The sequence below is a fragment of the Pezoporus flaviventris genome, unplaced genomic scaffold, assembly GCF_033815535.1.
Source record: "Pezoporus flaviventris isolate CSIRO_AGI_PZ_B2104156 unplaced genomic scaffold, CSIRO_AGI_Pfla_v1 ptg000070l, whole genome shotgun sequence".
NCBI lineage: Eukaryota > Metazoa > Chordata > Aves > Psittaciformes > Psittacidae > Pezoporus > Pezoporus flaviventris.
In genome coordinates this window covers 6,662,870-6,686,794 of record NW_026892618.1, presented here as the reverse complement: position 1 = coordinate 6,686,794, position 23,925 = coordinate 6,662,870, and the positions used below count along the sequence as shown (strand labels likewise).

Below are 23,925 nucleotides of genomic sequence, written 5' to 3'. Positions count from 1 at the left end.
CATTTAGTTTCCGAGACTTTAGGACACATCTAGCTCCTGTTCTTTTCTCTGCAACTTGAAAAGAGTTACAACAATTTCAGCTTTGCATTCTTACCGAAAGCTGAGAATTTCCTTATTCAATTTCTTCAGTATTTTCATTGAACTTCAAAGTTTTAAACAAAACCAAGTGTGTCATAACTCTACCACAGGTAATTATGTGCACACCAGGAACCTGTGGCAAAGTCTACTGTTGGGCACTTGAAAAAGTTTATTTTGTTGGTGTAGCAGCACTGCCAGAGCTGCTGACAGGATATCGTTACATTTACTTGCTGGTTTACTACTGCTTTTGGTTTTGGAACGTGGCTTTCCAACCCTAGTGCAACTCTCAGCTTTGTATCAGCATTTTCTAGTGCAGCGTGTTGGCATTCCGGTGTGAATGGACAGGAAAGGAGTAGCTTCCCTGTGAGACTGAGAAAAGCCACAGAGAACACCCCTTTGCTGTTAGGCAAGTAGTTTACATTCTGGAATGCTCTCGGGGCAGTTAAACTGTTATAACCACTTTTGCGGTGTTGGGGTTGGTTCCTTTTGCAGCGGCGCAGCGACGCTGGCTGGAAATCACATCACATCCCTAAGGGGCTTCGAGAAAGTGCTGACGACGGGCCACGCTTGCTCGAAGGGGTTAGCGAATCTCTTCCGTGCCGGAGTCCCGTCCCTGGGAAAGGACCAGGCAAGCGGCGGCCTTTCCAGGGCTCTTTCCCCCGGCTGAAGCCGGCCCGGCCTCGACGCGAACTCCAGCTTCTCTCCCCGCCAGGGCATCGCGCCGATGCCTGGAGGCGGCGGGGTCCTGGCCGCTCCCGGCTTTCAGCCGCTCGGAGTTTCCTTCCTCCGCTCCCCTTGTGAGGACCGACCTTCCCCCGCGGGCCCCCTCTTCCGGCTATTGCCGGCGTTCCCTCCGCCCCGGTCACACGCGGTCCCCGGCCAGGGAGCGCCCGGCTCCGCTGGGTTTTGTTCCTAACTCCGCCTCGGCACTTCTCTCGCCACCCTCCCCGCTAGTCCCCTCCCTAGCCCCGTCTCAGCCCCTGCGCTAGCCGGCAGTCCCCTCCCACGGCCGCGTTCATTTCATACCAACTCTCATTCCTCGCATTCCTCACTTCCTCCTTTCAAACTCCACGGGAAATAAAAACCCTCCCTTTTCCTTCCGAACTCCTGCCCGACCGTGGCCGTCGCTGCCGCCGCCCGGGTTCGCCGTCCCGCCATCCGCTCCCGCGCTCCTCAGGTGAGTGTGCGCTTTGTGCCTCCGCTCCCGCCGACCCGGGCTGCCGCTCCGAGCTCCCCCCTCGGACACCCGGCCGGCAGGAGCGCCCGGCCCGGTATTGTTCTCGCTGTCCCCGACGCTGCGGGACCAAGGGAAGGGGGAGTCCCGAGGGCCCACCCGATCCCGGAGCCGCCCCGGGCGCCGCTGGGGCTCCCCGGCAACTTTTCTCTTCCCTCCGACTCGGCGGTGGCGTCGCCGAGCGCGAAGCTGACCCGCCCGCGCCCCCTTCCCAAGCCCCCGCTCCCACCCCTGCGGGCTCGGGGGTGGAGATCGGGCGGGAGCGAGGGGCAGGCGCGCAGGAACAGCCGTCGTCTGCTCTTTTGGCAGAAAGTCCTGGAGCAGAAGGAGGAGTTGGAGCGGGTCTCCGCTGTCCCTACGGAACAACAGCCGCTCTCGCCTTGCTCAGGTCAGGACATGCTATTTCACGAGCACCGCTTTCGCGCGGGGTGAAGGGGTACGGATGCGTGTGGGAGACAGGGTTGAAAAGGGGGGGTGGGGGGGTGTGTTTGGAGCCGATCGTGTGCGACAGAGGAGGCACAGCTATACAAAGGAAGCGATAGAACATCCTCAATGGAGGCTCCGGCGCGTTCCTCCGTCGGAGAGGGGTTGCTGGCGCTGGGACTTGAGCAACTCGGTTGCTTGTGGCATCGGCTGAAAACTGCTAACACTTCTAATGGGGAAAAAATGAGCTTCTGGGCCCCTTGTAGAGCTGTTCTTGGGATGGGTGGAGAGGAGGATCACTGCTCCCTGTAATAAATTCTGATGTAAATTATGGAGAAAAGCAAACAAACGAAAATCATAAGCAAACCCATCCGTGAGAAGGCATGTGAGTTGTTACAGGGCTTTTACTAAAGATGAGAAATGCTGTTTTCCCAGAGCAGTTAGTTATTCGAAAGTTAGAGTTGAGTTTTGATGGCATGCCTCTGGAAAAGATTTAAATTGAAAACAAAAATAAAGCCACACAAAAAATGCCAACCAAGCAAAAAAGCCCCACCGAAACCCAGACAAAAATCTTCTCCAAGTAATTTTCCATGTAGGTAATTCCAGTTAAAGAACTCCTTGCATGGGATGCTAAAGATGAGGCTTTTTTTGTAGAAGGAGAATGAGTGTAGCTCAGTGTATTTTAACGACTTCTGTGAGGTACTTTATGGTGAATGGTCACATATCTTAAAGCAAGCAAACAAAAAGAAACCACCAAACAAACCAGAACCAACCACAACTGATCTACGCTTTTTTGTTTAACCTGAAGTTACATTCATGCTACTTTCTAACCTTAGGAGTTAAGTTCTGCAAATCCTCTACAAATAAACAGCGCAAGGCGCTTTTCAAGTGCCGGGGGCTGGGTGGGAGGGAAGGAGACTTGGGGATTGTTTTGTGTTTTGTTTGGTTTTTTTTTTTCTTGTTTCCTATTACTCAGATCGGCTTCCCCTAGTTTTGATTGCACTGTGTGCAAGTGAGCAGAGCATTCGTTCATCTGTCTGTCCATCTGTCTGTGTAGATGTAAGAGGTTTTATTGTTCTTCTACAGACCGAAGTGGGCAGTAGGACATGGCAGAGGGTAACATGGAGGAACAGAACAGACTGGGAATATAACAAGTGCTAGGTCCGGGTTGAAACTGCTGTTCTATCATCTGTGCAGTTAACACCTTTTGGTCTTGATAGCTTTTTCTGATGACAGAGAAGAACCTGGATCCTGCTGTAGATAATACAAAGGGGGTTATTTATCGGGGCTGTTGGATGCTGATGGAGTCTAGGGTTTTCTTTGGAACTTGTGATAGCAGACCGAAGGGCAGTCAGCCAGGATGCAGTGACCTTACAGGGTTTTCCTAAATCCCAGTCTGGATAGTTCCCTCAACTCGAGCATGTGACAAAGTCTATCATCTCTAAACTGGACAGTCAGCTCCTTGTTCATATCCTCTTGGAGGTGATCTTGGGAGCAGTTATTGTTCGTGAGAGTGAGCATTAGAAATTTCTCCACTGTCCTGGCTCCTGCTACATCTTTTGGATTTTTAAAATGAATTTTACTGATTGCTGTGAAGTATTTTAGGTTATTGCTGTGATAAGTGTTGTAATGTTAGCGTATTACAGAACAACTGTGGGAAAACTGTGTGAAAATAGTACTGTCAAGCTGTGAAGAGAAAAAGGGCTCCATGGTGCCAAATTTTCTTTGTGATTTAAAGTAAAATCACAGTTGCTGTTGGTTTTCTTACTCGGGTATTTGTTTCACAGAACTCGAATACAGTGAGTAAAGTTTTGAGAAGGTTGCTGAGAATTACAGTTTCCAGTAGGTTCTGCTTGGAGTTGTTTGGAGCAACATTGTACTTGTTCACAGCTTTCCTTCCTCAGCATTATATGTCTGTTTCTGATTGTATCTTTCAGTTCTTGGTTCCATCACAACATAACTCAAGGGATGGGTCCACAAAGGCTTCAGGCTGCCGCTATTGTAGACAGAACCTGTCTGCACAGCCTCAAACTGTCCATATTTGTCACACTTCTTTCCTTTGTCACTGGCATGGGTATTGGCACTGCTGTTTATGGACCCAGGCCAGGGGGCTGATCAGCCATCTCTGTTCTCCAGTCCAGTGAATCATGTGGTCACGTAAATGCTCGTGTGTTTGGAGAAGCTAGTGCAACGACAAGGGGATGGGGAGTGGGGATGAATGGACATTTCCTTAGCAATATTGCCATCTTTTCACACCTTAAATAGTTCCTTGGACCATGCCTGTAGTTGCTCCTGTGATAATGAAATTATTTTTCTGTCTTATCTGGCCATGGCTGTATCTTAAGCAAGCAAAAATTCACTGTTGCTTTCTGTTAAAGATCTGTTATGCTTTCCCTATAGCTCCAGTTTGTCCCTTGCTCACTTGTTGTTTGTTTTTTGTTGTGTCCCTTGTCCTCTGTGCCCTGCTCCTTCCCCAGATGCTGTGCAGTGGATCTTCAATAATTTTCTTGGGCAAGTTTTGCATTGCCCAGTGTACTGTACTTCATTATTAGAAAAGTTTTTTGCTCTACTGCCTTGGTGTGTATTTCTGTGAAACGATTACTTACTCTGCCTTTGCACCTTCCAGGTTCTTACAAGCTACTAATGAGACTAAACATTTTTCAACATCTATTGTTCTAGGCCTAATGATTGTTTTTTATAGTCTTCAGTTTATCTCTGTTAGTTTTGCGGAATGAGATCTGATATTCCACATGTTGGAGGTGATTCATCTCTGTTGCCTGGAGTGATATCTGAGCATAGGCAGACAAAAGTTACACTGGTCATTCTGTAAAAGCATTTGCTTTGCAGACAACTCTCATTTATTCAGCATTCTCACTCTTGTATGTCTTTAGCTCCTGCTTCTGGCAGGGCTTTTTCCTTCATTTATCTCTTTTTTTTCACTGCTTGTTTCATTGTTTATTCAGTTTCTTTGCGTTGCTATTTTCGCATGGTCTTATTTGTCCCCCTTCCTTTTCTTGTTTGTTTTTGAGCTGTCTAAATCCCTTTGAGTGTTTCTATTCACTGGTGTTTGTAAACTTCATTCTGTATCACCTGCGAGTTTCATTGCATTCCCTTTATTCAGTCTTAGGTTTCTAAGATGTTAGAGAAAACTGGACTGGTAGAGATCCCTGAAGCAGCCCAGTAGATGCCCCCTGTACCTTTTGGTTCCATTGGTATATATAATTACATTTAGGTTTTGAATCTGGTAATTTTCTAATAATATGATCAATACTCTCCAAAGCCAATTTGAAGTAATTTTTCAGCTGTGATTTCCTTGGAGAGTAGTAAATGCTGTTCTAAATCTAAACCTATCACATCATGCACTGTATCTTTTTGTTTGCAAACTTCATGGAAATTCTGTCTTACTTTGAAGAACAACCAAATTTATCAAGGTTCACAGTAGTTTATGCTCCTCTCTCCAACTTCTGTCTTATGCCTACTACCATGCTAAATAAATAGCCAACATGTCTCGTTGTAGAGCCTTGTAAAAAGTCAAGAATTCGCATGCTTGGAGCTCATTAAAAGGTGTGAGACTAGAAATTAGGAGTTTTGGGGGTTTGGAGGTGGTGGGTTTGGTTCTTTTGGGATTTTTTGTTTGGGTTTTTTTTTTTTTGGAGCTTCTGAGTGGTGTTTGGGTTTTTTGTTTTGTGGTTTGTTTTTTTGTGTGTGTGTGTGTGTGTGTGTTTTTTATTGGTGGTGTTTGGTTTTAGGTGGGTTTTATTGTTGTTGTTTCCTGCCCCTCGGGTCCTCCTTTTTCTGGAGATGATGCAGTCACTCCCCTTTGTTTTTAACACCATATGAATTAGAGTTTTCCTGCTAGGGAGGGGCAGGTTTTCCAGTTCCTGGTGCCACTGGCTGAGTCACTAGCTCTGTTTTTCTGTTCCATTGTAGGCTTATAATTACCTTGTTCTTACCTTCATTAAAGTGTGATTGCCAAAGGGTAGGTATTTTACTTTGCTGTACTTCTGAGGCATGAGTGCCAGTGGCTTTCAGAGCCTACATACAAGCCTTTGAAGGATCTGCTTTGCTGTTGCCAAAGAGAAAATAAATTAGGGTAGTCCTCAAAGTGCCTCCCTTCAAACAGCATTAATGACAGATGTCCAGGCAAAGTCTAATCTCTTGTAACCAGAACTACTTTTAAGTGAAGGAGGAAAAGTCAAGAGAGCACTGAGCATGTGTATGCTGAAATGGAAAGGAAGGATTTGCTGATGTATTTTAAGTTCGTTTTACTTGATCATACTTCTTCATAGAAACTCTTTGAAATAAGGCTCACTGATACCAGATTAGCCGGATTTAGAGAGGTTCTGCTGGTTTGAAAATCCTGTCAGTTTGGGAAAAAAAAAACAGGTGTAAAACAGAGGTTTGCATAAGAAGATTTTCTTCCAAGTACCTGCTCTTTGACTTATTTTTATAAAAATAAGTAAAATCCCATTGGATTCCCCACCCCCATTCCTTTGTGAAGGATCTACATGAACAGAAGAAAATGACTGTGCAGGAGAAACAGTGTAAATCTCTGTTTCTATTCACCCAGTAAGCTAACTGAAAAACAGAGAAGGAGCTATCTTTTTACCACCCTTCTTGGTCACAGGTTTTGTCTGTAAGAACGCATTGTAAAAACTGGAGTCAAGTTTGTTGTTAGCTGTGTCCCTTTAAGAATCTAGTTTTGCTTGGCTAGCTGCCCTTGTTCTCCTGTAGATTAATCCAGCAGAAGGTATATAACCTGTTGACCTTCCTGGCAAGAAGGGTCTGGAAGGGCAAAGAGTTCAGTGTTTTTTTGCTTTCCTGTAGTATCCGGGGGCCTATGTTTTTCAGGTGTTGTCATTTCTTTATCTTTTTTTTTTTGCTTAGTGATTCCAGTTTGAGGGCTGTGGTTGTACTTGCAATTTGCAGGTACTCATAATCCCTGCATGATCAGCAGTTTGGATAGGATAATATGTTTATGCCACAAGAAGAGTTCTCCCTCTCAATTGAGAGCTCAAAATTACACTAGTCCGAGTTGACGGTGGCTTTACTGTTTCTTTTGTCAAAGTTGTAGGAGAACTGGTGCCTGGCTAAAATGGCTGTTGTCTGTTTGCTAGGGTATTTTAGGTAAAAGTAAATCTGGTGGTCTTTCCTCAGTGTAAGCCCTCAGGAAGTGATGGTCTTAGTGTAAGCAGTGAATGTTCACCTCACAGATGTTCTAGGTGGAGCGTGTATTTCAAAACTGAGTTGGAATAGCCCAAGAGGGTGAAGCTTGATTGGTAGCTGTGAGTAGGATTCATTCATACAATGCAGATGTTTCATGGTTGTTCTTTGCTTAGGCATTTGCTTAGTAAAAGTATCAAACACCTGTAAGCTCCTAACTCTACTAAAATCCAGGCACGTGCTTAATTGGGTGCTTGACTTGAGGTCCCATTTTGTATACCTGTTCTGACAGTTTGTGGTTTGCTTTTGTTTTAAGGCGTTGGTGAGGGCCTTAGCCCTGGCCGCATAGGTCGTGCCCACAACATAGACTGCCTGCAAGCACTGCAGATGCAGAAATCTGACTGTGTTCCCGAGCTGTTGTGATCAGCACTTCTATATAAGTACTGTTGGAAATCTCTTAGCTTCAGGTTCAGCTCTTTCTCTTATTGAAGTCTGGCTATAGTCTTGGACTTGAAAATTTTCACTGCTTTGGGTGAGATTTGGAAATACCTGTCTTCTGTCTGAGTTCATGTGGCATTTTGGTGTCATGGGAAGCTAAGTGTGTCACAGTTCTGAGGTTTTTTTTTGGGACATCTACCCTTGAGTCCTAGACAAGAGGTTAAGAGATGTCAGGAACAGGAGGCAGGATGAGGAAATAAGAACTCAATCTGGGTACCATAAAATGGGCATTATGAATGTCTCAGTTTCCCGTTACTGGTCAGGAAAGGCTCAGAAGATGACTGGTTTCCAAAGGAAAACCATGAGCCCTTCTGAAGTTACACCACTTGCAATTGCAAATCACTTTTAAAGTTCATCTTTTCTTGTCTTGAAATTAATGTCTGGATTTTGCCCACAGTCTGATTTTGTCATTGGGTGGTTCACTTTGTGCTATAGTTTTTTTCCATAGATAAATTGGAGGCTTTTGAGTCTGGTGAGATTTTTCAGAACTGACTTTCAGTGGGTAAGGAGCATGGCTTTTTAGGTTGACATTAAAGTTTCCCTCTCCTTTAATAATGAAGCGAATAATATTCTTTGGGAAAATACTAGTATTTATTTCTGTTTCTAGCTTGGTTTGGTAAGACTCGAGTAATTTTAATCTGTCAGCGTCTACACCTGCCTATACTTGAAGGGACAGCTGTGATTTAAACCTTAGCTGACGCTGCTGGTGATTCTGTGGTAGAAAAGAGATGTGATTACTGGACTTTCTCCTGGTTCGTTGCTTTCTAACCAGCTCTGTGCTTGTTGGAACAATGACTCCTGGTGACTACTGCTGCTAGCACAAGGTTGGGTAACCATTTTCACCCTGCCACAACCTTCATTGGTTTAGGAAGCTTTGAAACTCATTCCCACATGTGAGATAACTGTGACTCCCCAGGAATTGCACTGTTCCGTTGAGGTCTGGGGCCAGCCACTGTGTGTCTCAGTCCCAGGGCAACCTGGCAGTGTCAATCTCTGCTGCCTTTGCTGGCTTATTGTGCTTGCCCAGCTGAGATGTAGATCACGCAGCGATCGTTTTGTCAGTCCAAGGCTAGTGGCCTTGTGATGTAACCTGTCTATGGGAGTTGTGCATGACTTGCCTGTGTCTCGGGATCGATCCCCAGGTTGGCCACCCCTAAACTAGAGGGAGCAGAACCAGCCTTTGAGTTTTGTTGTTGGGTTGTGTATTTCTTTCCTCCCCTCCTTAGCGCAGCAAAGGCTCTGTGTGCTGTTTCCTTTATCAGAAATGTAACTGATTGGATGGTGTGCAAGGCCACACACAGCCTTATCTAATCACATACTGTTTGACTGCATTATCCAGGGCTGCACTGATAGAAGTTCTATACTCTGCTTGTTTTGATTTACACCACTGTGCTGGTCACTGCATCCTCCCTCTGTTTCAGCCAGAGCTCAGCTACTGCAATCATTTAAGAGTGTTGTTTTGCTTTGCTGGGGAACTGGGCTACCTTTGGAACCGCAACTGCTGCAGGCAGTTTCAGTGTAGCAAGCAGACCAAGCTTGCTTTTATGTAAGCCTTCGGCTGGAGCCCACGCTGAGGTTGGGTATGATCTGAGGCTAGTAGTGCTTGTTTCTTTGTAAACCAGTCTTACTCAGTGGTGAGATGGAGACAAACATCTCACAGTGCAGCCTGCAGAGGTAATTATTATGTTACCTTGCCCAATACACACAGAGAAATGAAAGTTCTGTTTTCCTTGCCTAGTGCTGCTGCCTGTTAAGAGCTTTTGCTTCACCTACAGCAAGTAAGACCTTGGCTGGTTTTATTCACAGGATTAAGCAGCATTGCTGTGGTAATGCTGGGTGCATAGAGATGTCCACAGAAAATAGCCAGCATTGCAGGAGGCCCAGGGAAAAAAGCGGGATTGCAGCCTGGTTCACCATTTGGCGAAGGTGTTGCTGAGTGCTTGAGCGAAGCTCAACTCCAAAGGCTCAGTGAACTGCACCCACCCATCCCCACTAGCTGCTGAAGCTGAGTGGTGCTCCCTCCAGGCTGATTTCATGATGGGAGCACAGCTCCTGAGGAGCCCAAGCAGCGGGTTGCTGGCTGATGCTGCAAAAGTTCTGTTACCTTCCTAGGTGTAGTTCAGTGCTAGTTGGTCTTGCTGCGGTTGCATCTTTATTTCGCTCTGTAGAGACCCTGTGAACACATTCATGACTTCTGTCCTTTCTTGCATGGGGGCTTTAACAGACCTTACTCATTGCTGATTAGCTGCTTTCCCACCTTTTCCCTTTCCAGTGTGGTTTTTTTTTTCTTTTCCCTGCAGTCTTTGAGTTGCACCACCCCCTTGGAGCTACTCATCTACTGATTGCACTCATTCTTCTCTTTCAGAGGAACTGGGCTGTTATTGTAGTGGCTTGTTGAATTTCCCGGACTTCTTCCTTTGGTAAGTTTGAATGCTGTCTTCCATCATAACTTGCACAATAGATTCTGTAGTATTCCAAGTTGTTGCTTTCCTCAACGCAAATCTCTTTGTATGACTGCATTGCGTAAGCTCATTTGTTGGCGTGTTCAGGATGGAAGTAACTGACCGATTGGTGCTGTTTCCGGATTTTCTTATTGTCAAAACTACTCTAGAGTTGTGGTTTGAGCAGCAGGATGTCTTCTCTTCCGACCAAAATCATTCTTTTCTGAAATTCTGTGCTGGTCATAAATGAAGATGTTGTGATTCAGTGATATGCTGCTGCTATAGTAGTGAACTACTGTTGCTAAGGTAGTGAATACCAGAATTGTTTTATTTTATTTACATTACAATGATAAAAAGGAATACCTGTAATGGGAAGCAGTCCCTACCCCCACAGCTTCCAGTTCCATTAAATAAGGCCCAGGATAAAGGTACTTTCTTCCTGAAACTTGTTCACAGTGCAGCCAGCTCAGAAGCAGAAGGGGAATTGTTCTGCCAGACTCCACATGGCTGTGCTGGCAAGAGTTCCAGCCTGGGAGGGGTGAGTGAGCAGGGATGTCTCTGGCTAGTGTGTCCTGCTCAGTTTCAATTCCAGCAGGAGAGGGGGTGGCTATGGACTGGGGAGAATCTTTTGGACAGAGCAGCTCTAAGAAAACTGAACAACTGGAGACAGCTGGCTGCAATTTTTCAGATCCTCAAGAAAGTATGATTTTGTATTGAGCAGCTGCTACAAACACGTAAGAGGGAGCTGTTACCAACAGTAATGACTGAGGGATTAATATTAGAAAGCAGATGTGTCAGGCCAGGGAATCTGTTAAAGATGTGCTCCCTGTCAGTGAGACCTCACTGAAGTGCTCTCAGCAGCTGTCTAGCCCTGCAGGATTTCTGCATCTCAGTGAGATACCATGAAAGGAAGGAGTTGGTGTTGAAATTACCAGCATCAGAACAGTTAAACTGAAGCTGCTGGAAAGCTGCTGGAGCTGAAAGATCTTTGTGCTTTCTCCGTGTTTTTACTTTCCTCTGACCCAAAAGTCTGCTCTTTTTTTTTTGACTCACTAAGAGATGGGCCATGGCAGAAAGAAGAACAGGGGCCAGGAGTGAATAAGACACAGTTATTTGGACAGAGGGAGGAAATGTGAGAAGGAAGTAAAATTACTGTGGAGTTACAGGAGATGGAAGTGCTGTGAGGGGCTTATGTCTTTGATCCAGGGAGAGGATCCATGACTGGACCCCACAAAGGTAGTTAATTATCTCGGTAAAATAAGAGTAGGATCAGAATAAGAACAACTGTAAGGTACACTAATAAAATACAAGAGCCAAGAAGTAGAGTGTAAGTTCAAACTGAGGGAATATGAAGAGAACAAACTCCAAACCTGGGACCTGTGACAAAACTTCCTGTTATGAGAATAGGACAACATCCTGAGACTCCTCTGATCCTAAGAACTGTACTGGGCAAGGAGATTCAGATGGGGATGGAACTGTATGAGCATGCCTGGGAACTGGGATGTCTGTTTAGTGATTTCAAAATGAAATTCCCTCCACATCAGAAGAAAACTTGGTGATTGCAAGCTCTGCCACAGGAAGAACTTAAAAAAACCCAACAATTTACAAGTACTAGAATATTATTGATGGTAGGATACTCAGCAATACAAATCACCATTAAATTTATCTGTTGGTGAAGATGTTGGTGTGTAGTTACTGTTGGTTGAATGGGAAACCAGAAGCAAACTGAAAGCTAGATGCTAACTGAAAAATTTGTATTTTGTTAAAATAGTTACTAATGAATATTATTCAAACTTTCCTTATGAATAACGCATTCAATATTAGCATGTGTTTGAAAAATGCTGGTTTTAACCAGATTTCTTTTTCAATGGAAAGTGATTCCGCTGATGCTTTTTCAATTTGCCATACTAATAAAGCCATTTACCATAGAGTTTAGCTCCCAGCTTCTCTACAGTTTGCTTTGCTTAGTTTAATAAATAGCCACTTTGGCTACCAGTCAGTTCAGAGTTCAGATCAACAGGCAGGAAATGAAAGGCCTGAAGCATTCAGCCAACAAAGAGACCCACAGACCAGGTAGTGCCGAGCAGGGTTCCCTGTGTTACACTTCACTGCTTCTGAGCACAGAGTATCACCTAGGATTGCACGTGGAGCTTACTATTTGAGCAACATTATTTAAGAAAACTTTGCAGGCTCTTTAAGCCCTTGGCGTCTTACTGAACTAGAGACATAGAGTTGTAAGGATTTCCTTGGTCATTTTAGCCTATGGGATTTCTTTGGAAGTTATCAAAAAAAAGGCAAATTTATCTGATCACTTCAAGATTTGTAGAATTTCTTCTGTCATGGCTCTTATGTTCCACACCACCCTTGATTTAAACTGGTGTGAGATACAGCTCACATATTCTGTCTCTTCCCTGAATATACAAGTGACATTTGCTTAAGTCGGCACAACTTCTCTTTTATGTTTGGAGAAGGGAGTCTTGGGAGTTGACACTGAACTGAATACAGCATGTTTTCTTCTCCACTTCTTCTGAAGCTTGGATCAGAAAGGACCCAGAGTTTCCTTTGTCTATAAAGGTGCTTGGTGCAGGTGTGAAGCCTTGTAAAATGTGACAAGGCACCAACTGGGGGACTGGTGGGAAGGGGATAGTTATGCTTCAGATATATTTGCTTCATTTCCAATGTAAGTGTGCCATATTTAAATCACCTGCTAGGTGTTCATCTATGTAGGCATGGACATTAAGGAGATGAAAATAACTGGAATTAAAATGGGTGCTTTATATGGTTACGATGGCTATATTCCCTAGGAGATGACTTTGTCTATGTGAATGCATTGCTGTGAGATTTGTCGTGATAGCAGAGGTTGTAGCTTCTAGTGACCATGACTTTAGGAGTCATACAGTTGAGCAGTTACAGGTGTCTTCACTTGGTGAGGAGCCTGTTGGCTGTTAAGAGACTTACAACTCCAAATGCAGGTAGCACTATGAATACCTTGCTCTCACACCTTAGCTTTCTTTCCTCCATTTCTCAGCCTCTTTCTGAACTCTAGCCATTTCTCACTTAAAATTAGTCTGTGCCTTGTATTTGTGGAGATTTTAATGTGTGTTAAATACAGAGGATCTTGACAGCCTCCAGGGGCTAGGGATGCTTGGAGAAATATCAAAAGAAGAGTGGCTGTAACAGATAGCTTCTGTTTCTCCATCAGAGTACCCCTGTGAAAAGCTTACTCCTCTATAAGGAGTATTCCCTTATCCTTATTCCCGAACAAGACAGTGGCTTGAATACCTGTGTAATTTTTTACTGAGCATCTGCCAGTGAAAGGGGATGTGTTGGTGATAGATGCTTGGTGAAGGAAAGCAACTGTTGTTGTTCATTTCAGGACCTCTTAAAAGTCACACTGCCTGCTTTAGTGCCATTCACTGTGTGCTTGAGATGTCTATCCTGGTGGTGTGAGTTCCCCTTTCTGCTTCCTCCACCTCCCACTTTACTCTTTCTTTCCATGTTCATTAGAACTGAAAATACATAGCATGGGCCAAGAGGACTGAAGTAACCTAGTGCAGGGGCTGAAATGGATGGACAGACAGTGGTAGACCGTGCCAGTGGTTCATGTGTTCAAAACATTATCACAGGAAATATATACTTGTTTTTCTAAATGTGCGTGTGAAGCACTTGTTAAAGTGTTGCACCTTGGTGTAAAAAGTATACTGCGTCTAGAAATTACTAAATTCATCTGCATTATCTTTGTTTCGTTCCTGAGTTTTTGGTGGACATGTAAAATATGTATCTGCTGCCGTCTAAAGTAATCAAGGAGCAGCAAAACTGACAGCCAGTGTTTTCAACTCTTTACAGCTTCAGCTTTTGGAATTATAAAATTCTTAATAATTACAGTTTTTATTAAAAAAATAGTCATTATGGTCTTGGAGGAGATTTTGTAAAGAAGAAATCCAAAGAGAGGCTTAAAATGGGGAGAGTGTGACGTAAGGGATTTTGCAGTTGATGTCAGAAAAGCTTCTGGAGCCATGAGCCCAGAATTTTTGAACTAAAGTTTGAATGAATGGACCTGCTTTTCCCATTTACCAGTAACAGCACAGATTTCGTTCTGGCTCGTTTTGTACGTAGACCATGCCCAAATTTCTCTTCTGTCCTCCTTTACATTATCACTGTGATATTTCTGAGCTAGTCTGACTTGGCACATCAGAGCTCTCTCTTTGCTCTCGTTCAGTACAGGTTTGATAATTCTGTTGCTCTTGCAAAAAACAAACAAAAATCCTTATTCTGATTTTCTTGCTACCCAGCTCAATGTGGTGATTCTCAGGGAAATTTTGAACTTTTTAACTGGATTCTCAAATGGTGGCTTGTGAGCGCTCTTTGTAGCTCAGGTAACAGAACTATTAAAAAAGTAAATTAGCGGTTTTGAGATTGAGGCAGGGGAATGATCCATGTCTTTAAAAGCCCTATGTCTTTTGTATAGTTTACTGGAAGTGTCTGTATGGTCTGAAGTCCATACAGACTTTCTGAATGAGTGTTTTAGCAGCTCCACTCAATGACTTCAGCCTGCACTTTAGGAGCAGGCTATAACTTATTGTACTTTTCAAAAGGTAGCAGCTGCCTCCTTAGTTTCAATAAGAAACCAGTTTCTGCTCCTGCCCAGTGGCAAATCTAATAGCCTGAGACTGGTAAAACATGAGGGAGCAGAGAGCACTGAGAACTGAAGGAATTTGCCCAAGGTCGATTTGAAGATGAGCAGTGAAAACAAGCTGAGCACTCAGGATTCTTGACCTGCAACCTAGTGCCTTCATGCTTTTACTCATGGTGCCTTCTGCTCCTGCCAGGATATAGTGCTGAGATTTGGGAGACATTGCATTAAACTGTCTGGCTCCAGAAATTGTTTTTTTGGAGTGCAACTGATCCTTGGGAAGAAGAAATGTCAGTGTTAAAAATGACACCGGCTACCAACTCTGATCCAGTGAAACAGTATCTAAGAAAATTTCAGTGCTCAGTGATGACTACGTAATTCATCATTGCTTTATTTTGTATATGCTTTCACACAGACTGGATTCCTGTATGCGTGCTTCAGAAAGTTAAATAACACACAGATAATGGCAGCAGAGGGAGAAAGAAATTAGGAGACAAAGACACAGGCAAGAAGACATAGCGTCTGAGGATTGGGAAGTGATGTTTAATGAGCCAAAGGGGTATGGGAGCAGGCTGTTTTATAAGAAGGATTTGTAGAAAAGATTTTCATCTCAGCCTAAAGAGAAATCAAGCATGGGGTTGTGTTACCATTTAAGGTAAACTTGAAGTAAAAACCCTCCTCAGAGAGGTTTTTTAAACTTTTTTTTTCTTTTTATTTCCTTTTTTTTTTTTTTGCTTTTTTTTTTTTTGCTTTTTTTTTTTCCTGCAGAGGAGAATTTGTAACTGACAGATGGGATGTGTTTGTCATCACAGGTTCTGAGTCTGCTTCTCCGTGTCGCACCTTGGAGTTTCTAGCTGGCACCATTACCTCCAACGAGTGGAGTTCTCCCACCTCCCCTGAGGGGAGCAACGACTCAGGGGGCAGTGAGGCCTTGGACAAACCTATTGACAATGACGCTGAGGGTGTGTGGAGTCCGGACATTGAGCAGAGCTTCCAGGAAGCGCTAGCCATCTACCCACCATGTGGACGGCGGAAGATTATCTTGTCAGACGAAGGCAAGATGTATGGTAAGGAGAAAGGACACTTGAGGCAGAATGCCTTGTGCAAGCCACTTGCTTTGTACCAAATGATGTTCTGAATGAACTCTTTTCTCTCAGGCATTTCTAAGTTCATGCAGTTGGTTGCTTCAGGTTGTATTTAGGAAAATTAGTGAAGATTTTAACATTCACAGATCAGAAAGAATTATAGATGTCCTTTTTTAGGGGAGTATCAGTAAGTGTCTCTGCTCATTTTCAGTAATAAGTATTACTGCTCATCTTCAATAAGTAACTCTAGTATCCCAGAGCTGGGCATGCTACGGAACTAATCTACAGATAGATGGCATGTAATGGCTTTGTGTTGTGACCGAGTCTGTCTTTCATGGTATCTCTTGCTGCGGTCTCCAATGTTCTTGTTATCCTAACAGGTAAAGTTCTGCATCTCTGGTGCCAAAAGGCAGAAGTTTGGCCCCTGAACTCCTGAATGGCTTTGCTGGTGGTGTGCAAACACCATTTTGTTAACTGGCTGTGCTTTTCACGTCTTAGGAGCAGAAAACGGATCTCTGGCTGCTCCCTTTCATTGTAATTTGCCTTCTTGGAGCCCTGGCATGAATGTCTTTCACCTATAGGTTCTTCCTCAGCTAGCTAGATAACCAGCCCTGAATGCAGAGAAGTGCTGGCTTGCAGCTGCAGCAGAAGTCAACTTTTTGGGTGCTAGACATGATTTTGAATGGGATTTTTGACTTATTCCTCAGTTAAATTTTTTCTCTTGATTTTTGTCTGCAAAAACGCTGATCTGAGCTGGATTCTCTAGTTCAGTGTTGGAATAAGCTACCTGGTATTTCTGTGACTTAAAAGCACACCAAAGGCTGAGAGTGCCCAATATTTGGTTAAAAGTCCCAAGGTGTCAAAACTGTTTTTCAAAGCACTAGCACAGATATGGAAGGCAGCCCTCTCCCTACCATGTCAGTGCTTGGGGCGTTTTTTTACCTTTAAATTGGAATCTGTGTGTCTATGCAGGCCCCATCGTGCAAGCACCATGCCCTGAAGCTTCTGATGGGAGCACTTCACAAGTCATTCCACAGGTTTCTGTCCACCCATCGAGCCATTGTTCACTGAGCTAGTGAATAGATTGCTCTCACTATGAGGGCATGGGTGAGGTCTTATTTACAGAACCTTATCTAGTATGGATGGTTTTACTGGGTACATACACCATTGTGTCTGAACAGAGCAATATATGTTGACTAAGGCAGATCACCCTGAGGCTCAGCAGTTGTCAATGTTCTTATGTAGAGATCAATTCCTGCTCTATGCCAGTACAAACGTTTTTGTGGTTGTGCTGTGGAACCGACCAAGGAACTGATGCAGCTTAAAACTAACAGCCACAAAAGGGGGAAAAAAGTGAACTTAGTTTTGGATAAGCCCCCTGATTTGTTTCACTGCACAGCTGCACAACTGCTTATGCCAGTACTCTAGGGGATGATATGAGGAAAAGGGACTGAGCAGTCTTGTTTGAAGTGAGGGGTAGGACTGCTTCTTTCAGAAGCAGTATTTGCTTTAAATTTTTCTCAAACTAATATATTACTTGAAGAGCCTCTCCACAGTTAAGCATGGATTGGTGACATGGTCCTTGCTGCTCTCAGTTTGCAAAACTGGCTTGTTGCACTTATTTTCACAACAGGTGACATTTAAAATTACTGCTGGAAAATTACAGTTGTGTTTTAAGGCTGCCTCAATTCACTGATCGTTCTGCACGGTCCCTGAAATACTTCAGCTTTGGAGTGAACGTTTGGAGCAAAAAGTGAAGGATTTCGGTGACAGAGTGAGAGCAAAAGTAAAAGCAAGGTAGAATGGACTGCTGAAACCAGCAAGGCTGGGGCCTCATGTAGCATGGACTGGCGTTTAGTGGGAAGTCTCTAGTTGACTGGAGTGGAGAGCTGCAGAAGGCAGGTCACCCACTTGCAGTTTGAAAGCTGAGGCTAGGCTCTGGGATAAGGGAGCAGCTTTCCTGCACGCCCTCCCCCACAACTCCAAACGGGACAGTGTCCCTGCTTGCCTTCAGTGCACCTGTTCCCAGCATGGACGGTTGGTTCGATGTGCTCCTGACAGAACCCAAGGCACTGATTTATGCCCTCCTTTGCTTACTTGTCTCCAGGATTCACGCCAAGGAAGCGGGGCCCGGCCTGGGATCTATAGAAAGATCTGACCAGGCAGGGAGAATAAATATAGTCCCTGATTTCATCTTCACCGCTTACGAGCCAGCTCACGAACAGGACAAGCTCTGTGTGGAGCTGGCGCTGCCCCCAAGGGACAGTTGTTTAGCTGTCCCGTGACCGACTTGCAGAGTTTGCTGAACCAAGGGGCGAGGTGTTAGAGAGAAATGTATATGCTCCTTTCCCTTGACAAAAGTTGAAGCATTTCATTGTTCCCCAGCGGTGTCCTTGCTGCTTTCTTTTCATTGTGTTTTTCCCTTCTGGTTGTGTTCCATTACTGGAGAGGGCATCCTGACTGAATAAGCTCATTACACAGTCCTGCTCTCACTCTACTCTCCTCTCCAGCAGTCTCTGCTTACCACCTACTTAAGGCATGAAAAGCTGTCTTGTTGGATATGGGATGCTATGTTTTCTCCTAATCATTGTGCTGACATTAGAAGCAATGAGGCTGGTATCCCCTGGCATCTTCACTAATGGTCTAGAGAAAGAAGAGGGAAAGAGCTTAGTGCCTTTGTGTAATTTGCATGGCGATGGTAGATAGAGCAGGTCTCCCAACACTACCGAGGACAGAGAAATAAAAAATAGTAACTAGCAAAGTGAGTACTTACTTTGACAAAACACTGTTGGGGCCTTGGTTTACCACGGAGGAAGTAAGAGCTTGGAAGAAGTGAGCTACTGCCTTAACTGTGCAGCGTTTCCTTTCACCGCACAAACATCTGACTTGGAGCACCTTTTCTCTAGGAGGATCTAGAATGGATGGCTGTGTGTTAGATTGCTGTTCTGTAGGAGGCAGTAGTTTAGCAACTATACAAATAGTTCTGCCATTTCTGTGCTGCGCAGGGTGGGGCAGACAGCTGGGGGCAGTCATCTATCTATCTCCCAGGCTGTACCATCTGTTGGTGAGTCAAAGCCCTGACACAGCTCATAGGAAATACTTCAAGACATCCAAAGCTCTGAGGCTGAGTGCTAGAAGGGTAGATAACCATGTTAAAACCTGGAGCTGTCGGTGAACTGCAGAGACTTGAGCTTGCAACATGAATTAAGCTGGCATAAAAGGTCAATCTGATGCTAAAACCTACCATGTCACAGGTGGTCCCTCCCACCCCTGTTGCGAAGTGACTAGGTAAATTTGCAGGATATTGCCTTTGTCTCAGAGGGATATGGTATCAGTTAATGTTTTCTATGACTGCAAATAGTAACTAAAACTGGAAATCAATAAAATAAACCAGAGGAAGCACTGCCTGTCCCAGTTCATAAACAGTTCTCCTTGAGGGGTGGGAGGAGCATGGCAGCTATTACAAATATGAAAACCTTCAAGGTGTCAGTCTCCACATGCCTTATTGTAGATCTGCTTTAGCATCTCACCTAATGTTGTTTCAGTCAAAGCAACTGGAACATGCTGAGAATGTGCTCAGTTGATGTTGAACTGGCTGGCCCAGGTAATTGGAAAATTTGGATTTCAGCTGTGATATCCATTAGATACTTCTGCAGTTCCTATGTTTTCCATTATTGTGACCTAGTGAACCATAGAACAGCCCTTTTTTATCCCACAGTTTTGGTAACAAAATTGAATATCTCATTTGAAACACCAGAAGACAGATGAAACTTAGATTCGTGGACAATTGGTCAGGATGCAGACTTTTCTCTCTTTTCCTAGTGTTAGGTGTGATGTTGTTGGGCTTGCTCAATAACAAGGTTTTATTTCACCAAGTCAGCTTTTAACCTCTCTTTTGTGTGGTTCAAATCCTTTGGTGGTGACTAGATGAAGACTGATTTCTGAAGGCATTTGCAGCAGGTTAAACTTCTGCTGGAGTATGTAAATTTTCCTTCCATCTCCTTTGTAAGCTGAGGCTAGGGTTCTTCAAGTTAAACTGTATGTTAGTTTAACTGGGGGTTTCTCCATGCAAACATAAAAATAAATATTCCGTGAGTTCCAAGCAATTCCTGAATATTGAGGAATTTACCACTTTTTGAAATGCAACCAGCCAGGAAACTGCTTGCTGTTGCATTTAATAGAATTAATTAGTAGTGGCTGTGGCATCTTCCCTTAACATGCTTAGTACTGAACAGAAATATCATTAGCAGTTTTATTGTGTATTACATGTTTTCAAAATTATTGTGACTGTGTTGGGGGGGCATTATTCTGTTGTTTCAACAAAGGGCACATACTTCTTTTTCTTGGCCCTTTTGATTTTTTTTTTTTAGCAGCCTTGTAGTCCTGTCAGGCTTAAACACAAGCGTGTTGTGTAGGATTGTGTTTTTCTCACCATATGTACCTGGAGCCACAGAGCTTTCATCACGTTCAAGTAACTTCCTTCATTAGCTACACTGCATTACTCTTTTGGCTCTTCCTCTAACTTTTTGATTTCTGAATTTCAGACATTTAGTAATTCTCCAAGATAGACTTGCTCTGTAGTGGTATACTGGGTAACCTCGCACATTCCAGTGGTTTTCTGAAAAGTTTAATAAAAAAGCCTTAGTGTTTGCTTGTTTTGGTTTTTTTTTTTTATTTTTAAAAACACTGTTCTTTCACAATTGGATCCAGATATTTCTAGTTGCTAATCTGCTCTTAAATATACAAATTGTTAATTTGTATTTAAAATTTCAGATTGAATTAAAAACCTGGGGACAAAATCAGACATGGAAAATGAAAATGAACAATGTCCACTGGGCTGGGTTTATTTTTTCTTTAAACCAAGTGCATGTAAAGCTCTCTTCTGGACAGGTTTTTTGTGAACACATTACCAGAAAGATCTCAAAAACATACAGTGAGTTCTGAGAAGAGCAGCAAGCATACCAGACTTAACATTGAGCTCTGGGAGTTGAAGGGACTGATTTAGGATGAAAGATTAAAGTAGCTAAATATACATAGCTTGGCTAAGCGATGACTGAAAGGTGGAGGGTGGGGGGACACATAATAACAGTCTAAAAATATTTGAAGGGTGTTAACATTTAAGAGGGAGAGGGATTTTATGTGGAACATGTGAGCATGACTAGGATTAATGGGGGAGAAAGAAGGAATATGCGATGGTCATCAGAAGAAGCTTCATGATAGCATCGTGCTCAGTGCTCAGGGTTCTCTCCTCTGTAAGGAGTTAGAATGAAAATTAGAAGTTGCAATGAAATGTTGGGGGTTTTTAAAGTTGTATCAGACAAAATTATAAGGAATGTAAAACTAGTCCCAAGAAATGATGCATATGTATGTGTTTTGTATAAGAGGTGCATGCAGTTTAGATGTACTATGATTTTGTGGAAGAAACAGAGAACATGGGCATTAGGTGGTGACCAAATATGGCTTTTCAGTGTAAATATCTGGTTGATTTTTTTTTTTCAAAATTGTTAATATTATGATTTTTACTGTCTGTGGGTTTGTGACATGTATAAATTTATTCAACTGATGGACACAGAGGCCTTTTCTCATGTCTGAAACAGGAAGAGCAAACTTTAGGGTAAATACTAGTTCTTTCTCAGAATTTGTCTTCTGTTGGTTAGTCAGACATTGGGTAGAGAAGGGTGATAGCATTTCTCAAGCAAGGGCATGCATGTACCTAGGGAGAGATGCAAAGTGTCAATACACAGGTTGCGTGGAGACCTCACAGAAGAAAAAGGATCTTTCTTATTTACAGGGCAAGTAATCAAAAGCTATCACATGAACGCTCTTCTAAAGTCTCTTTCAAAGGCATGCTTTATGGCTGGAGAGCATATAGCTTAACAAAACTTTATAATAATAGTCCTACTGTTCAGCAAAACCAGTACCAAGACAACATAACCATTCCCTGTTCTTGTGCTTTAAAGGGTTTCTCCCAAAAGTGAAGGAAAGCAGCTTGATAAGAGAAAGACAATATTACAGCAAAAAGAAGAGGCAGTATTCTCATGAATTTAGGATCCATATAATGAGCACAGGAGAAGTAGGACTGCCTATTGGTTTAAACAGTTGCTCATTACCTAATCCATAACAAGCCCTGTATTGTCTGCATATGATGAAGATCTGGGCAGCGAAACTGGAAGGCTGTGTGCAGGTTGTGCCCAGACAGATGGTCTTGTAAGTCTGTTGGTCACTGGCAGAGCTGACTTAAACCTCTGGGGCCTGGGTACACCTGCTGCTGAAGGGTGCATAGCCAGCAGCTGTTCCTCATTGCTGTCACCTTGAACTTGTGACCCATCTTCTGGTTACTCCAAATTCTTTGAGGCTCACTGCATGCACATACACAGGCATGGTCTTGCTCTGTCTCTAGCTTCTTGAACAGGAATTTACACTTTCAGTTAAAACTTTTACATGTAAAAAAATGTTTTTGGAATCACTCTTTTTTCCTCAAGTGTCATTTGTGCAATAATTACAAATCCCTTTTCAGGAGCTTAGGCAGGAGTTTGTGGACCAGAGTGGAAGGAGTGTAACCAGTGCTTCTGAGATGACCCAGTAGGAATGACCCATGTTGTTGACTGCAAGTGCTGTAGATGTAAGCCTATTTCTAAGTGTGACAGTATTGGCACAATGCTGCCTTCAACTGTTAACTGGGGGTTATGAGCATTCCTGCATATGATCACTGCATCATCATCTTTAGTTGTATAATCATAGAAAATGGTGCTGGGAGGGACCTTCAAAGGACATCTACTCTGTTCCTGTGCCTGGGAGCAAAGCCGGCTCTACTGAAGCTGTTCATGTCTAGTGTGAGCCTTTATGGTTAAGATAAGGAAAATGATTTGGCAATTCTAGATACAGCAGCTTTCATCTAGAAGTTATTGAAGCACCTAGGTATTTGTAAATTTCCTTCTTGACCTATATGCATTTTTAGGTATCCCTGCAGCTTAAATAGTTTTGTCATCCTCTTTTTCCTACTCTCCTGTCACTGCCTGAACCCTGGTTGCCCAGCTCTCTATCAGACTTACACTGTAAACTCAGTCAGGGAACAGATGCTTAAAGAACGTAGAACAGAATTGCTTCAGTATTAGGAGCAGAAAGAGAGCAGGGTCAAAATATCAGCAGCCCACTGTAAGGAAATTTTATGAACTTGGCAGAACTTGTCTATTATCCAGAATAGTTCCTGCATAGCTACTTAGTTATGAAGCCTGTGTTTCTGCTAGGCTTTTCTGTCCACGTTCTTTTTTCACCTGTTACAGAGTATGACATCTTTAACAAATAGTTCTAGTTCTAGCAACTAGCATCTTTGCTATTGCATAGTAAAGAATAAATAATAGTGCATATTCATATAATGCAAGAACATCTTTTGCTCCCCTTGAAGTTGCTGCATAATTTTCAGCCAGTTGGCTAGGACTGGGTCCTGGTGTAATACACATCAAGTGAAGCAGTCACAGCTCATCACAGGACTAAGCCAGACTAGGCCAGACACCTTGAGAATTGCATTAGTTCCGTGCTGGTCACACAGCAAGTGGCTGCTTGGGTCTCGCAGACCCCTTTTAGCTCTGATTTCTGTGATGGCTGAAGCTTTGACTACTTGATCAGCCTGTTACCTGGGTATGCACAAGATAGATTAACACTTGGGCAGAATCTGCAAGAGACGGTGTGCTTTTGGTGCCAGCAGAGGCAGCTGACTGCAAAATGAGGACAGATGCTAGAGTTTTTGCTATTGTTTGAGGCAGTATCACTGAAATGCTATTGAGCATTGCTTTCAGATACCCTTCAGCTATTGGAAGTTATTGAAACAAGCAGACAAGGCATTTCTTGACCTAAGGAAGAATTTAGCAGATGTCTGGGTCTATAATTTAGAACTTGGACTCACGGGAACTGGAGGATGTTGTTTTGACATGCCTTTCCATATTGTAGGATTGTTATTGGCTGTTTGGGGTGTTATCTGATATACTCTCTGGCATATGAAGGACTCATATTACTATATGCAGCTGCTTTGATGTGACTGTGGGATTTCCCAGGCAAATTGAATTTAAACAATTTCTGTAAGATTCTCATCAGTCTTACTCTGGGAAGTACCAGAACAAGTCCCAGCTCCATTCCTGTTGCAGCCCTTAATGTGTATATGGAGGAGTACTTACTGGATGGATTATTTTACATTTCTGTGGCCTGAGGTGATAATGTGGGAAGACACATCTGATGAGGACATTCAATTTATGCACTGAAAATCTGTATTAGAGGCTGAGGGGTGGTCAAGAGCTGCACAGCCTGGAGCTTCCCATTATAGGCTGATGGAGAGGGATTTCTGCATGCATACATTGTTGTACTTCAGTAAAAGCT

At 43.4% G+C, this 23,925-nt stretch overlaps 1 protein-coding gene across 7 annotated transcripts in view; it reads left to right on the top strand.

Moving 5' to 3' along the window:
• The first annotated feature begins 1,039 nt into the window (after positions 1-1,039).
• Positions 1,040-23,925, top strand: part of TEAD4 (TEA domain transcription factor 4) — a 54,664-nt gene continuing 31,778 nt past the window's right edge. Inside the window, exons 1-4 of one of the 7 annotated variants that reach the window (XM_061472237.1) lie at positions 1,124-1,255; positions 9,762-9,816; positions 10,895-10,980; positions 15,283-15,537. In XM_061472237.1, coding sequence (XP_061328221.1) covers positions 15,531-15,537 — 7 coding nt within the window. In that variant the 5' untranslated portion in view covers positions 1,124-1,255; positions 9,762-9,816; positions 10,895-10,980; positions 15,283-15,530. Of the gene's footprint in view, positions 1,256-1,616; positions 1,749-9,761; positions 9,817-10,894; positions 10,981-15,282; positions 15,538-23,925 lie in introns of those variants that run through there. The other 6 variants (XM_061472236.1, XR_009746731.1, XM_061472233.1 and 3 more) reach the window with 6 other exon arrangements.